General features: G+C 41.3%; 1 protein-coding gene across 3 annotated transcripts in view; it reads left to right on the forward strand.

Moving 5' to 3' along the window:
• lamb2l (laminin, beta 2-like) overlaps window positions 1-14,093 on the forward strand; it is a 62,980-nt gene extending 48,887 nt beyond the window's left edge. For all 3 annotated transcript variants that reach the window (XM_044211462.1, XM_044211464.1, XM_044211463.1), the window contains 17 exons: window positions 267-459; window positions 612-755; window positions 2,006-2,237; window positions 2,323-2,486; window positions 2,676-2,900; window positions 3,258-3,472; window positions 3,625-3,721; window positions 4,789-5,161; window positions 5,273-5,457; window positions 5,722-5,969; window positions 6,987-7,202; window positions 7,312-7,456; window positions 7,660-7,867; window positions 11,117-11,258; window positions 11,427-11,603; window positions 11,729-11,894; window positions 13,335-14,093. In XM_044211462.1, coding sequence (XP_044067397.1) covers window positions 267-459; window positions 612-755; window positions 2,006-2,237; window positions 2,323-2,486; window positions 2,676-2,900; window positions 3,258-3,472; window positions 3,625-3,721; window positions 4,789-5,161; window positions 5,273-5,457; window positions 5,722-5,969; window positions 6,987-7,202; window positions 7,312-7,456; window positions 7,660-7,867; window positions 11,117-11,258; window positions 11,427-11,603; window positions 11,729-11,894; window positions 13,335-13,471 — 3,267 coding nt within the window. In that variant the 3' untranslated portion in view covers window positions 13,472-14,093. The remainder of the gene's footprint in view (window positions 1-266; window positions 460-611; window positions 756-2,005; window positions 2,238-2,322; window positions 2,487-2,675; window positions 2,901-3,257; window positions 3,473-3,624; window positions 3,722-4,788; window positions 5,162-5,272; window positions 5,458-5,721; window positions 5,970-6,986; window positions 7,203-7,311; window positions 7,457-7,659; window positions 7,868-11,116; window positions 11,259-11,426; window positions 11,604-11,728; window positions 11,895-13,334) is intronic.
• The last annotated feature ends 280 nt before the right edge of the window (window positions 14,094-14,373 follow it).

Below are 14,373 nucleotides of genomic sequence, written 5' to 3' on the forward strand. Positions count from 1 at the left end.
TGTAGTCACTATTATTTCTTGACAATAACCACATTTCTAGAAAAAAACCTTGACAAATCTCTGACTTTTAGAATTGTTTTCACTCTTTCGCACTGCCACATTTTTATGTCTTTTCTGCAATAGGAAAGTTAGCTTTACTATGGCCTATGAACCTGTTGTGATTAATATTGCCTCCCTGGCTCATAATCCCAGTATATTTACATCCATAGCTATAACTGAAGTATAATCTTTTTCCTTTTTTAACCTTTGTTTTTTCCCCCCAATAGCTGGTTCTAATCCCCAAATACACTGAGCTTCCTGGTTTCCAAGGTAACGAGCAAGAGGCAGAGGATCGGCGAGATGAGATGATTCGCTACATGTGTCTGGATTCCTTTATGATCACGCCAATGTCCGCCCTGGCAGAGATGTGCTCCAAACTCATCTGTAGTATTTCATCCATCATTCATGACGGTGCTCTGCGTAAGTAGATACAGAAACGCAAAAAAACAAGCACAGGTTTAGAGGATGTGTGTTCAAACCCACTGACAGTTCAAATCCTTGCTGTCTTTCTAAATAATAATAATTGCCTGATATTTTCTTTCTTGTCTTTCATCTGTATCTGTTGTATTCAGCCTGTCAGTGCGACCCTCAGGGCTCCCTCAGTGGTGAGTGTGATAAGGTGGGAGGTCAGTGTCGTTGTAAACCCAACGTGATGGGTCGACTCTGTGACCAGTGTGCCCCAGGAACCTACGGCTTTGGGATGAATGGCTGTACTGGTGAGTCTGTTCTATGATCGGCAAAGTCTGTCACGTGATAACACCATCTGTCCCACAAGGTCAAATCAAAGCCAAATGAATATTTTTTTGCTGACATTCTTTGTTAAAAAATATTAAGAAATTCTGTGAACCAGCTTCTCCCTGAAATAAATTACAGAGGCGCACACAATGTCTGTGCCTGCTGTCCCAGTACATAGTGGAGGTCATCGATTTAAATCCATCTCAAACAAAATGGCTAGCTAGGGTGGAAGCCTTCTGCTCTTAACAGATGAGCATGTGCAGCTTGTCCAGGCTGGTCAGAGGCTTTATTTCTCCCACTAAGATATACTGTATAGTTGTGTGACAGAAAGCCTATGTGTGACTAGTACACTGTGCTTGTTAACTAGGCTACTTCTTTGGTTTTTGTTCTTTTGTTTGTTTGTTTTGTTCAAAGAATGTAATTCTATTGTTAAGTATGCTACTGTAAGTTGGCAAAACTGTTTTTTTGAGGTGAGAAAATTATCGGCCACCCCTGTAATTTTGACATTAACATCCCATTTCACCCAAATAGACCCATGCAATTTCAAGCCAAAGCAGCTAATTGGTTTGGTCTAAATAAAAAATAAAAATCAATTTTTCAGGTAAAAGATTCGAGGTAATTGCTACTTTCCCCCAGCCCCCTAGCCTCTTCTTTAACTTCAAACTGATGCTGCCGAATCGGATACCAACACAAAATGCAAAAACAGACCTTTGACGATTAGGGGCGGCTGTGGCTCAGGAGGTAGATCGGGTCGTCCATTTATCCCAGGGTTGGCGGCATGGCAGTTCTGCCGCCATTGGTGTGTGTGAATGAGTTAATGTAAGCGCTTTGTCCATTAAGGTAGAAAAGCACAGTCCATTTACCATTAAAGATAAACATTTTACCATACATAAAAAAATACATTTTCTAGAGATCATCCACTCACATTTGTATTGGTCTCTTAGATGGAACTGTTTAGCAATATTTAATCACATATTTGCACAAACCATTGAGCTTAACTGTAGAGCTGCAGTGTTTGGTTCTAATGAAATAGACACACTACTGTATAGTTATGTGCGCCAATGTGCACACATTAGCACATTAACATCACATGCCCCCTTTCCAAGAAAATAATTAATAGACTACAAAAGAAGAATAATTCAGTATGTTTCCTGATTCCAGGAAGAAGCACAAACAGTGATTGTCAATAGAAAAACAGTTAATAACCCTTTAAATACCTCCTCTCGTCCAGCCTGTGACTGCCACTCAGAGGGCTCATTGAGCCACCAGTGTGACCCAGTTACAGGCCAGTGCCCGTGCAGGCAGGGAGCCACCGGGCGTCAGTGCTCAGACTGCCAACCAGGCCAATGGGGCTTCCCCAGCTGCAGCCCCTGTCAGTGTAACGCCCATGCAGATATCTGTGACCCCCGCACCGGGGAGTGTAGAGACTGCAGGGACTACACAGCAGGACACCTCTGTGAACAGTAAGGATCACTCAGTGTCAGACTTTACTTAACTTTGTCCCTTTGTTATCACACTGATGGTAAATGTCTTCCTCATTTGTCCCAGTTGTGTGGATGGGTTCTTTGGAAACCCGGTGCTTGGTTCAGGGGAGCACTGTCGACCCTGCCCCTGCCCTGGTAACCCCGGCTCAGACCACTTTAACGGGGAATCCTGTCAAGCTGACCACACCTCTAACCAGATCATGTGTAACTGCAGACAAGGCTACACTGGTAAGCTATCACACTGCAGTGAAATACTGTTCAAATTCTCAGGCCTTATCTGATTGATGGTGTACAAAGTCATAGAAACTGTGGCTGATTCCGCAATGAAATATTTAATACCCAACACTGAAGTCTCACATCAGTGAAAGGCCGTTTTAAAGATAATTGTCTTGCCATATGCTCCCTTTTCTCCCCAAGGGCCCCGCTGTAACCAGTGTGCGCCTGGTTACTACGGCAACCCAGAGCAACCCGGTGGGCAGTGCCTCCCATGCAAGTGCAACGGCAACATCAACACCCAGGACCCTGAGTCATGTGACCCCAGGACCGGTCAATGCCTCAAGTGCCTGTACCACACCAGCGGCCCATCCTGTGCCCACTGTCAACACGGTTACTATGGCAACGCTTTGGCCCAAGACTGCAGATGTGAGTGATGATGGCAGATATTAAAGTATTATCTGTTATCTGTATTTAAAAAACACCATTCAGTTGTAACCAGCTCAAATTTAGTTTTCTTGCCCTGATTGTTTGGTTTCTTGTAATGGATGTTGTAGGGGCTGAAGCTAACTATATTATTTAATTCCTTGGAAGTTGCCTTGGATATGGGCAACTGTATGTCTAAAATGTAAGTGAGTGATGTACCACCAACTTGTTTCTCAGCGTTGAAGTTTAAAGACAAAAATTATAACCAAAACGTTTTTTAAAAGCATTAATTTTGTGACGCAGAGTAGAACCTTACTGTTTCTCTCTGTCTGTGTATTGAATATATGTGTCTCTTCTCAGGCTGTACCTGTGTGACTGCTGGCACCGTCCAGTCTGCTTGCAGTGATGGACAGTGTCACTGTGACCCGCAGACTGGCGCCTGCCCTTGCAGGGAGAACGTGACCGGCCATAACTGTGACCAGTGTGCTCCTAACCACTGGAACTACGGTCAGGGCCGAGGCTGTGAGCCCTGTGGCTGCGACCCACAGCACGCCCTGGGAACTCACTGCAACATGGTGAGAAAGCACGAAGCCCTCAGAAAGCCTGAAAATGAATATTGCAAAAGTGAACTCAGACAAGAAGTTTAAGTTTGTATCCTTATGTGTTAGATGCCCTTATCTGTCTGTCTTTCAATCTTTGTCAATCAGTCTCTCTCTGTCTTCTACAGTTCACAGGCCAGTGCCACTGTCGTCCAGGCTTTGGAGGTAAACGTTGCACTGAGTGTGAGCAGTTGCACTGGGGAGACCCTCGAGTGCAGTGTCAAGGTAACTCACCTCGTGACAAATACTATAGAATAAATGCCATGTGTGAACAGGAATAGGCATACTTTACTTTACGTTACGGGTCACATTTTTATAACACTCAACAGTTAGTTCTCTAGAGCAGAAATTATGCAGAAACATTTAGTGAAGGTGTAAAACAGTCCATCAGTGTATCATGTCCAATCACACCAAAATCCACTCCCTCTTCCTTTCAATTAAAAGAGGAAAAGACACATTTTGTGAATTGATCCAGCTTTGTTGCCTCACGCAATCAGTTCAGTGTGACTGAACTCTGAGCTGTGAAATAGCAAGACTGAGGCGAGATTTACTAACACCGTGTCCACACAGGAGGCGTAGCATGAGCAGCGCGTTAGCAGAGCAACGGCAGAAGCTTCAGTCCTCCATCTGTGTCTACACAGCATGCGCTCAGGCACAGTACTGAGTGTAGGTCAGAGCCCAACACACAATCACTGTAGTTACGCGCACAAAACTGAAGAAAATGGCCTAAAAATACACTTCGGGGTTTATGCGTGAGTAAATGTGCTGTATATATGACGCACCAGGCTGGAGTTGGAGTTTGCGTGTCATTTATGCAAGTGTTTGCAGGGTGTGTCTCTCTCCTTATTGCTTATGCATTTAATAATAGGAGGAGACATGTTAACAAAGGTTGATTGTGTATTCCACTGCATTTACTAACATCATGCACTTTGAGATGGTTAGTTTTGCAGGGAAAAGAAACATGACTTTACCTTTATTCTACAGGATCTTATAGACATCAGACTTGAGTAAGCATGCCACAAAAATATCCAGAGAGCTGCATTGTATCAGTTAACTAAAAAGGCCAATAAATAACTAGAAACCAGTTCTTAGAAAAGTAGAAACTAGAGCAATAATTATCAGCGAACGCAATATTCGATTATTTTCTAGCAGAAAATGAACAGGGGGCAGGGAGCTGTGGCTTGTAATCATTAAACTTCTTTAATAGTCTTTGGACATGTTTCACCTGCAGACAATTATTATTGTTTTTTCTCTCTGTCTTCTCGTCCTGTGTCCTCCCTCCTTCCATTCAGAGTGTAACTGCCATCCGCAGGGCTCAGAGATGGCCCAGTGTGACAGAATAACGGGAGCGTGCGAGTGCAGGGAGGGAGCAGCGGGGAAGCGCTGTGATGAATGCGCTCGCGGCTTCACTGGCGTCTTCCCCAAGTGTGTCCAGTGTCACCCGTGCTTCCAGCTGTGGGACGATGCGGTGTGCCAGATTAGAAGGGACCTGGAACACATCCAGTACACCGTGCAGAAGATCCTGGAGAGCGGAGTCACGCCGGGAGTCGGGGACACACACATCAAACAGCTGGAGAGGAAGCTGAAGCAGGTGCAGGACCTGATCAGTGCGGAGGACAGCGACAGGATCCACCAGCTGATTGGACAGAGCATCGATGACCTCAGGTGATGATGTCATATAGTGTTTGGATGTTCATTGATGTTGGCGAGGATGATTTGTCACTTGCCACCAATTGCTTAAATATTATATGAAATACCCTGCTCTGTGTGTTGCAGGGCTGAGATCGCCCTGACCGACGGGCGTCTGATGGCCGTCGCCCGAGAGCTAAATACAACAGCAGAGGAAGAAGGGGCACTGAGACGCACATTGAGTGACCTAGAGAGAGAGCTGAGGGACATCAACACCACTGTGGCTCGCAAACAACAACTGCTGGATGACTACCTCACCTCAGGATTTGCAGGTAGCAATCTCAGTCAAGTCAGTGAAGCTTTAAAGAATATCACGTGATGGTACAGTTTGGAACTCCCCTTAGAGTTCTGTACACACAGCATAAGCACACATTAAAAATATGTGATACAAAACCTCATGATTGCAAATAGTAGACTAAAAAAAAAAAAAAAGATAGTGTACATTCAAATTTAGCAAACCTCAATCAAGCTACTGAATTCTGAAATCAGGTACAGTGTATATAAAACTATAAAAACCTGCTCCTGTTTCCTCACAGATCAGTTTGAGAAAGTGAAGAAGTACTATCTGGAGTCAGTGGAGGCTGAGGAGAAATGCAACGCTTCCGTGTCTGGTACTTTCAGTCCTGTGGAACAGTCCAAAGAAACCCGCACTCTCACTGAAGACCTGCTGGATACCAGTAAAGACAAGTTCCTCCGTGCTTTGGCTGCTCAGAACAAAACATTAAACGAGCTGCAGCAGAAAGCTCACGACCTGGATAAGAAGGCCCATCACCTCAGTCACAAGGTACGCAGTGTTAGAGGTTTCATTCATTTATCATTTCAGTAATTTATCCATGTGATTGCCGGCCACAATGTCTACAATATTAATCTTGTGTTGAGAATGTTCCATAAAAAAATCTGATTTACCAATTTGTATTCAGTCCGTTTATCATCTATTCATTCAATTATTCATTGAATCTGGAAATTTCGATTTTTTTCTGTTTTCATCTTGAGGTGGATAATCTAATAAACAAGAAAACCAAAACCAAAAAAAGCCTTCTGTTTTTTTACGATGCTTAGCCCATGGTAGCTTACATATATTACTTACAGATATTTCTGGTGAGTCTAGTAATGCATATATGTTCATAACATATAGTCTGTTATCACTGGTGAACCCAAAAGTGAAGGTTAATATTTGTCATTAACTGTACTTCTCCATGAAGAAATGCAGAAATACATTAAAAAAAAAATCCTACTTTTTTTCGTTTTTGGTTTTCTTGTTTATTAGATTGCCCACTTTCTCATTTTCCATTTTCGAAGCCCCCAGAAAAACAGAAAATTACATCTTGTTTTCCAAATTACATGAAAGAGTTAATTAATAAATAATAATAATGAACAAATGATACACAGGCCGCATGTCTCACCGATGATATGATTGATATTCTGTATTTTTTTTAACAACATAAATAATTAATCAGTATTGCATGTTGATGTGAAGCCTTTAAACTTAACCGATTCTTATGTAGCAATTTGATTTGACTTCATAGAACTATGCATGAATAATTATAGTCCCGGTTTGTAATGGAATATTTTTTACTGTTAATGTTTTATATTTTCTGACTTTATAAAAGTGTAGGTTAGTTTCAGTAGCTTACACAGAATCTTGATTATTGGCATAATCCAAAACCAAACAATATTGGAAAACAATGCTGTTTTCACTTTGAGATGTTTTTGCTTCAAATTATTTCTGAATGTATTTCTGTTTTTATTTCATTGACAGAGTCATTTCATATGAATAATAACGCATTATTGCTCCCTCCAGGTATGTGGTGGTCATGGCAATGCCAGTGTCACTGGCAGTTGCTCAGACAGCCGATGCGGCGGTGCCGGTTGCCGTGACAATCAGGGCAATCGTGTATGTGGAGGAGAGGGATGCAACGGGACAGTGAGCATTTCTGTAGCAGCACTGAATCATGCCAGGAACGTCACCAACAGTCTGAACGCTGCCAATGAGGACCTGCAGAGTGTGGCAAGAAAGGTGCTGAAAGTTTTTAGGAGTGGTGGTGTATCCTTTTACCTGCCATGACTGGAGACTGTAAAGTATAAAGTTTCTCTGTTGACTTGACATCTTGGTTCCCTGTGTCCAGCTCCAGGATATAGCCTCTCTGACACAGGATGTGAAGAACCAGGCGATGAACACGCTGGACAAAGCTCAGAAGAAGAAGGACCACTTCGAAAACAACAACAAGAAGCTCAAAGATTTCATTAAGAAAATCAGAGACTTCCTCACTGGTATATTGATGTTGTTTTAACTGGTAATTTTTGCATTGAATGAGGAGAATTCTTATTGAAGATTATGTCATCTTAAATGTCTAACTTTAGTTCAACTGCAGTAGGATTTCTGCTGTGGCAGAAATTAGTTTGTGGTATTAAATGTGTTGTTTGTTCCTGAATTTTGCATTTATTTTCTCTCCTTCCTCCCTTTTGCTGTCCAGAGGAGGGAGCAGATCCAGAGAGCATAGAGAAGGTGGCTCTGCAGGTCTTGTCAATCACCCTGCCAGTCAATAGGACCACTCTGGAGAAAATGATAATGCAGATAAAGGACAGCCTTTCCAACCTCACCAACATCGAGGGGATCGTCAATGAAACCTCGCAGCACATCAGCAAAGCCAAGGATCTGCTTGACAAAGCTAAAGATGCCAAGTAAGTACTGTTTTTTTTAAATTGAAGACCACATTTCCCACAAACCATCTTTCTTGCTGTCAGATTGAGCAGGGTTGCCAACTCACACTTTTGGCATGAGACACCCGCTTTAAGGCTGTGCCTCTCGCTCTCACCCTGCCCAAACAAATAATTTTGTCAAATAAAAGGAAGAAAAATTAAGCTGTGTAGGTTAGAACAAAGCCTGAACGTCAGGCTTTTCTCCAAATTTCAGCACCGACATTGGTCGACAAACACTACAGAGGGCGTAAAAGCCACAATTTGCATGGCTGTAGTTGGTGGAGACAGACACACACACACACACACACACACACACAGACCTCTCCAAAATTACAAAACAGCTTTCATGTATGTTGAGTTTAGCCTCTTTCCCTTTGCTCTATGTCTATTACAGATTGAAATGTCCATTAGAAATGCAACAAAGATTGGACTGCTATACCAGCTGATCCATGGTTCAGTAATCAGCCCTGATCCATGATAGCAGACACTACTATAAATCAGGGTTCAGTAATGAGTGAATCCACATTAAAAGTACAGCTTGCACCAGGCCAACATCACGCAGTCACAGACAAAATCTTAAAACCTCTGCCCTCTGATGAATCACAGCAGACCACAAACAGAACACTAAAACACCAGCAGCTGCTTAATTAATCAAAAACGAAAGTATTTCTACGGTAGGAATACCTTTCAAATATTGCCGCAACCTGCTGGCTTACAGAGTGTTTAAACCTCTCGCCACTGTTAAAACACAGCTTTTATCATTCAGAATGATTACAAGCAGCTGCTAAAAAAAATTAAAACAAAACGTGACTCACCCGTTAGTCTTGATGTGAGAGGAACAGATGACAAAAGCCACAGACACTCTCCAAACCTTCATCACTGTTAAATCCATAAAAAACAAACTCTCCAAAATTGCACAAACAACATCCACAAAGAACACAACCTCCGAATCTTCACCAGATGGCTGAAAAAACTGCGACTGTTAAAACTTTACCCTGAAGCATTTTACTATAGAATAATGCTCCAAAACACAGCACTGACCTGCAGGTGTCTCCGCACCTGTCGGCGCTAGAGAGATGGGGGTTGTAGGCAGCAGGCCGAAAGGCCTTATAGTAATAGAAAGAGAAGAATATGATTCAGCAAAGATTCTAAACAATATGTATTTTCTTTTCAAGTTAATATTGCCTGTTGCCCCAAACTGTTTGTATGTAGGATTCTGTCCTTTTAGTTTATTAAACACATGTAACAGTTTGATTTTCAGTGCTTTTCTACACATCAGACTGGTAAGCTGTTACAAACAGGTTCAATTAAAACTAGTTTGTAACAGTCAGGTCATTTCTATTTGAAGTAAAAGTTCAAACTCTGTTTCCTCTGTCAAGTTTATCATTACAGGGTGTTCTTCTGGTTAAATGCAATGTCTCGATATTTGCAATAGTGGCATTATTGCACACATGGTATTCACAATATGGCAACAGATGTGTTATTTGTGTTTTGGGACTTCATGATGCTTCACGGAGGCAAACTTTTTTCCCTCTCATATACACCGTTTAGCTTTTCAGTTCACCCATATTATTATTTTTAAAAGAAAAGAATTTCCCAGATGGTTTTGGTTTTATTTGTCCAGGTTTTGAGATACAGTATCTGACTTGTGTCTCTATTCCAGTACAGTGGAGGTGAAAGGACGTGTGTGGTGCTTACAGCACTGAAAAAGCATTTAAAAATTCTATAGCAACAACTCTTATCAGAATCAGTGCCCAATGCAGTAGAGATGAATGGATGATGTACAGAACACACTGTCTACCGTTTTCATAGGGACTATTTTCAACTGAAGAAACAGATAGGTCTGTGAAAAAGTCCATTCACCTCCATTGTATTGAGGTGGAAATCTCAGACATGCATATTGCAAACCTTGGCAAATAAAAACAAATTTTGCAGGATAGTCGCAGCATTTTGTAGCTGACCTCCGCTAACATCAGCATCACACATAATGTGATATGTATATTACTTATTATTTATTTAACATATTCAATTTTCTCCAGCAAATAGTGTATACTGCTGTGTTTTGAAGGCTGTTATGAGTTCTTCGAAGGGTACAGAAGCATCATCATTGATCTGTAGCCATAATTTGCTGACTTTCCATTATTTGGATAGCATCTATCCATATTATAAGTGTGGGTTTTTACAGAAACCAAAGCTTTGTCAGTTTGTGTGTTAGGGGGCAAGCATTACTGTGGAAAACACTATTAACCAATATTGCATAAAAAAAAAATCCATGTCAAGCCCTGCAGATATTTCCACAATATTCCTGTACAGACTAGACGTTAAAGCTGCTATAATCAATATTTTTACATTAGATCAAATGACTCTGTGTACAGTATGTGACAGGGGTCTCTTGTAGTGACAAACCCACAAAGAACTATCACCCGACTCTGCAGTTCCCCTGAGCTCTACAGAGCATTTTAGCGTCTTTCAGCTCATTGTTTTGGTTTACGGCACAACTTTACTTTTGGGTTCATTTGCATCAGTGTTGTTCCCAGACATCATTTCCAGGTGCAGCAGGCAGCTGCAAAAAAGGTCTGAAAACCTGCTGTATGTTCTCTACCCAGTACCAAACGGCAGACAGACACAGTTAGCGACCAGCTGGTGAACATAGTGGAGCATTTAGCAGCTAAAGAGCCAGATATTTCCCTCAGGAGTTGGTGGAGTTACAGTAAAAAGAGAGAAACAAGACTCCAAATGAATGCTAATATTTCTCTGTCACTCAGAACTGTAATTAAGGATTGTAGGGACTGTTTGAGCTGTATTGTAGCGTATCCTCCTGACATTTATTACAGTTGATTTTGATAACTCCGTCAGTTTGTCCTGTCCAAAGTTTCTCCAAATGAAGGGCAAGACATTTCTTGCATTTCTTGCACGATCACATGTGATAATGCACTGGTCAAACTTGCACAGTGTTACCAGAATATCCATAACACACACACACACACCGAGATTGCTGTACCACCTTTTTCTGTTTTTCCCTTTTGTACCATAGATTTGAATTTTGTGGTTTTGTTGGTGTCACTCCTGTTGGTAAAGTGGAAGTGACTTTGTGTTAGTGTTCAAATGATACATAGGTACCTTTTAATTAAGTTAAATCTTATTTCCTATACTGATTACAACATATACTCATTACTGAGGACTCTAACAATAACCTTTTCTATCCGTCTAATTTCTGGTGGCATTGTGCAGGAGCCGAGCAGAGGGAGTGAAGGATGCAGCCAATAACACCAAGCAGGCATTGGATGTGTCTGAGAAGGCCATAAAGAAAGCACGAGTAGCCCTGAAGGAGGCCCACGACAACCTGAACAGCACAAGGAATGCTACAGCTGAGGTACAGCATGCTTGAAAATTGGCTGTGTGTTTGCGTATGCGATAACTTGTTCGCTGCAATGTGTAAAATTGTAGGTTTCAACATCAACATAACATCAAAATACTACATTCTCCCATACAGTATGTCTCCATTTCCCCCCTTAATTCTTGACTTTCCCTTCCCTTCTAGGTGGATAAGAGGCTATTGCAGCTGGAGGATAAGCAGAAGGATGCCATGATGCGTTTAAACAACCTCTCCTTAGGGGTGGAAGCCCTGAGGAACAAGACAGAGCAGAACAGAGAGATGGCAAAGGACGCCAAAGCACTGGCTAACAACGCCACACAGCTAGCATCCTCACTGGAGCAGGTGAGTATGTGGGCGACAAGTTGTGTTTGTTGTTTTTTGTCCCAAAATGCATGAAAGGAAGCAAATATTTGTTTAACAGTAAATAAAGTGAAATCATAACTAAAAAATATTGTGTTGTCTCCCAGAACCTCAATGACACAGAGAAACGGTACCATGAGCTGCAGAAGAAGGTGGACGCTCTTGGTGGGGAGTCTGGAGGTCTGACCAGCATCCACCAGAAGGCCATGGAAATAAAGAAGGAGGCAGAAGACCTCCTCAACAAAGCCACCGAGGGGATAGAACAACTCAGGAGTGAGTACATGAAGCTGCTCTCAGTGTTGACAATCTTTTCATTACGTGGGCTACATAGAGTACTCTACGATTAATGAAACAGTTTACCTCTGCTCTTTTGTAAATGACTTGCTGTGAGAATATGGTGATGTCTGTCAAGTTTTGAATAGCTTGATAGATGAAATAATGTATGGAGGAAAGTGGAATAAATTGTCGTTATTTTGTGGTTATCTGGCATAGCCTGAGCTATTTTAACTGCTACTTTTACCTCTGTTAGGTAAGATTTGGAGATTGTGCTCTTTGTGGATGTTGTTTGTGCAGTTTTGGAGATTTTGCTTCTTATGGATTTAACACTGATGAAGTTTTGGAGAGTGTTTGTGGCTTTTGTGTCTTTTTATGGTGCCAATTTGCTAAAATGTAAACAAATGTAGGCTTAAAAAAAACAGGTGGTGCAGTCCGTCTCAAGTCTGTCTGAGGGGGGCCTTTAAGGGTAAGACTTTGAAACGCTTGGGTTAAACACATACTGATAGCCTAATGAGCCCAGCATGTTCATGCAGCTGTTGCATTTTGTTAGTTGTGATGCGTACATTTTTACATATACCAAGGTTCAATTTATTCTTTTAACCAGGATAAGACATAACAGGGACTAGTGTGCATGTAAAGATAGTTATTGACAGAAGATGTTGATGACATGAGACAGAACAGAAGTTGAATGAAGTTGACTAAAGTAACTTTTATAAAGTATCATAAAATTCTTAAAATATTCTAATAAAAAGAACAATCTCTTCATGGGCGCCAGTGGACGTCTCGCCTAGGTCACCAAAATGTCCAGAAACAGCCCTGACATAGCTGCAGAGCTGCTTCCTGTAGCTTAAATGCCAAATAGCAATACTACATTGTTATACGTAAGACAAATCTGATATGTGTGAACGAGCTTCTTAGAAGTGTGTTGTGATGTTGCTAATGGGTTATAGAATTCTTAGAAACACAGAGAAACTCTTGATTTAATATTCAATTTAACACCACTGGCACATCGCGATCATTATTTCATATTAGTCCACCAAAATTAAAACACGTTGCACAACTCCAGTACACCATACCGTATTCACCAAACGTCTTTGGTAGCATTGCCGTCGGCAGGGTTGTGTCCGAGACTGAAGTGTTTAGTGAATAAATCATGGTGTGCTGGAGAAGACGTGCAGCATGTTTTAGTTTTGATGGACCCGCATTGAAGCTCACACTGGTGTGCACCTGGCTGTGTGATCATTCTCAGGTAGAAATCCTATCATACAAATTAGGACGTATATCTTATCTTATGCGAACATCTATAATGCTCTCTTGGTACCTTATGATTACTGGATACTTCAATTAACTGGATACTTCACTTAACCTCGATGGTATTCACCTGTACAGATTCCCCTGCTGTTAGCCATTTTGACCTCTTACTCCCTGTGGTTGCAGAACTGGAGAAAAAGTTCAAGAGTAATGAGCAGCGGATGCAGAAGCAACGCATGGAGCTGGACGAGCTGAAGGAAAACGCTACTCTGGTGCGGGACGAGATCCGGGAACAAGTGCAGAAGTACAGTAACTGTCAGTGAGGAAGTTACAGTTCCCTGTTTACCATTTGCTGCTGTAGTCCAGAGCAGAGTTATGGCTGATGCTGTCACTGGGACAGAAAAACTACATCACCCGTGAAAATAAAACGCTGCTTTGGTACCTCCATTCTTTCACTGGTATATCAAGTTTTACACATTACCTGTCAAGTGTTATATCACAGAAATGCCTTCCTCTTTCCATGTACTGTACCACTTTTTGACTCCTAGATATCAACACTGTCCTGTATGGTGTTTATGTCTTTAAGCTACTGCAACAAGTGGATGACCTGTGGAGAGTATTTGTTTCATTGTATAGGCCATGATAATTGATTTCATAAATAATAAACAGAAGAAATATATCAAAGTATGTTATCAGAAATTTGTTATTTTGACCAAAAGATTTTGTGTGTTTTTGCTGTAACTTGACCATGTTAGTATGGTATTTACAATATGACATTCCTATTAAGAAATATGTGGAAAGGTTTGATTTTTGAAATTAAATTGTGTTTATTTTTATTACAAAAAAAATTAAATACATATAAATGCATACACAAGTATTCTTATGAGGAAAATTCATTCCAAGGTGTGATGGAGACAAATAAATTTGACAGTTTATGTAAATTCATCACATAATGTGTCCTGTTTTTGTGATCATGTGTGCGCAATATTTACAATATCAAGTTTGTATTGTAAATATTACACATTTGAATTAGATATATGGTTTCAATTAATTGGCACAAGGGGGCGCCTTGTACTCAGCAAGGCAGTGTGCTCGCTGTGTCTTCAGCAGCTATCTCTGCTCTCTCTACCTCTGTTGCAGCTCATGGAGAGAGACTCACTCCTGTGGACTTTTCCCAGCAGACATTTTGACATGTTGGAGCAGGAAAAGCACAGGTGTAATTAAT

Source organism: Siniperca chuatsi, linkage group LG10 (assembly GCF_020085105.1).
Source record: "Siniperca chuatsi isolate FFG_IHB_CAS linkage group LG10, ASM2008510v1, whole genome shotgun sequence".
Classification (NCBI taxonomy): domain Eukaryota; kingdom Metazoa; phylum Chordata; class Actinopteri; order Centrarchiformes; family Sinipercidae; genus Siniperca; species Siniperca chuatsi.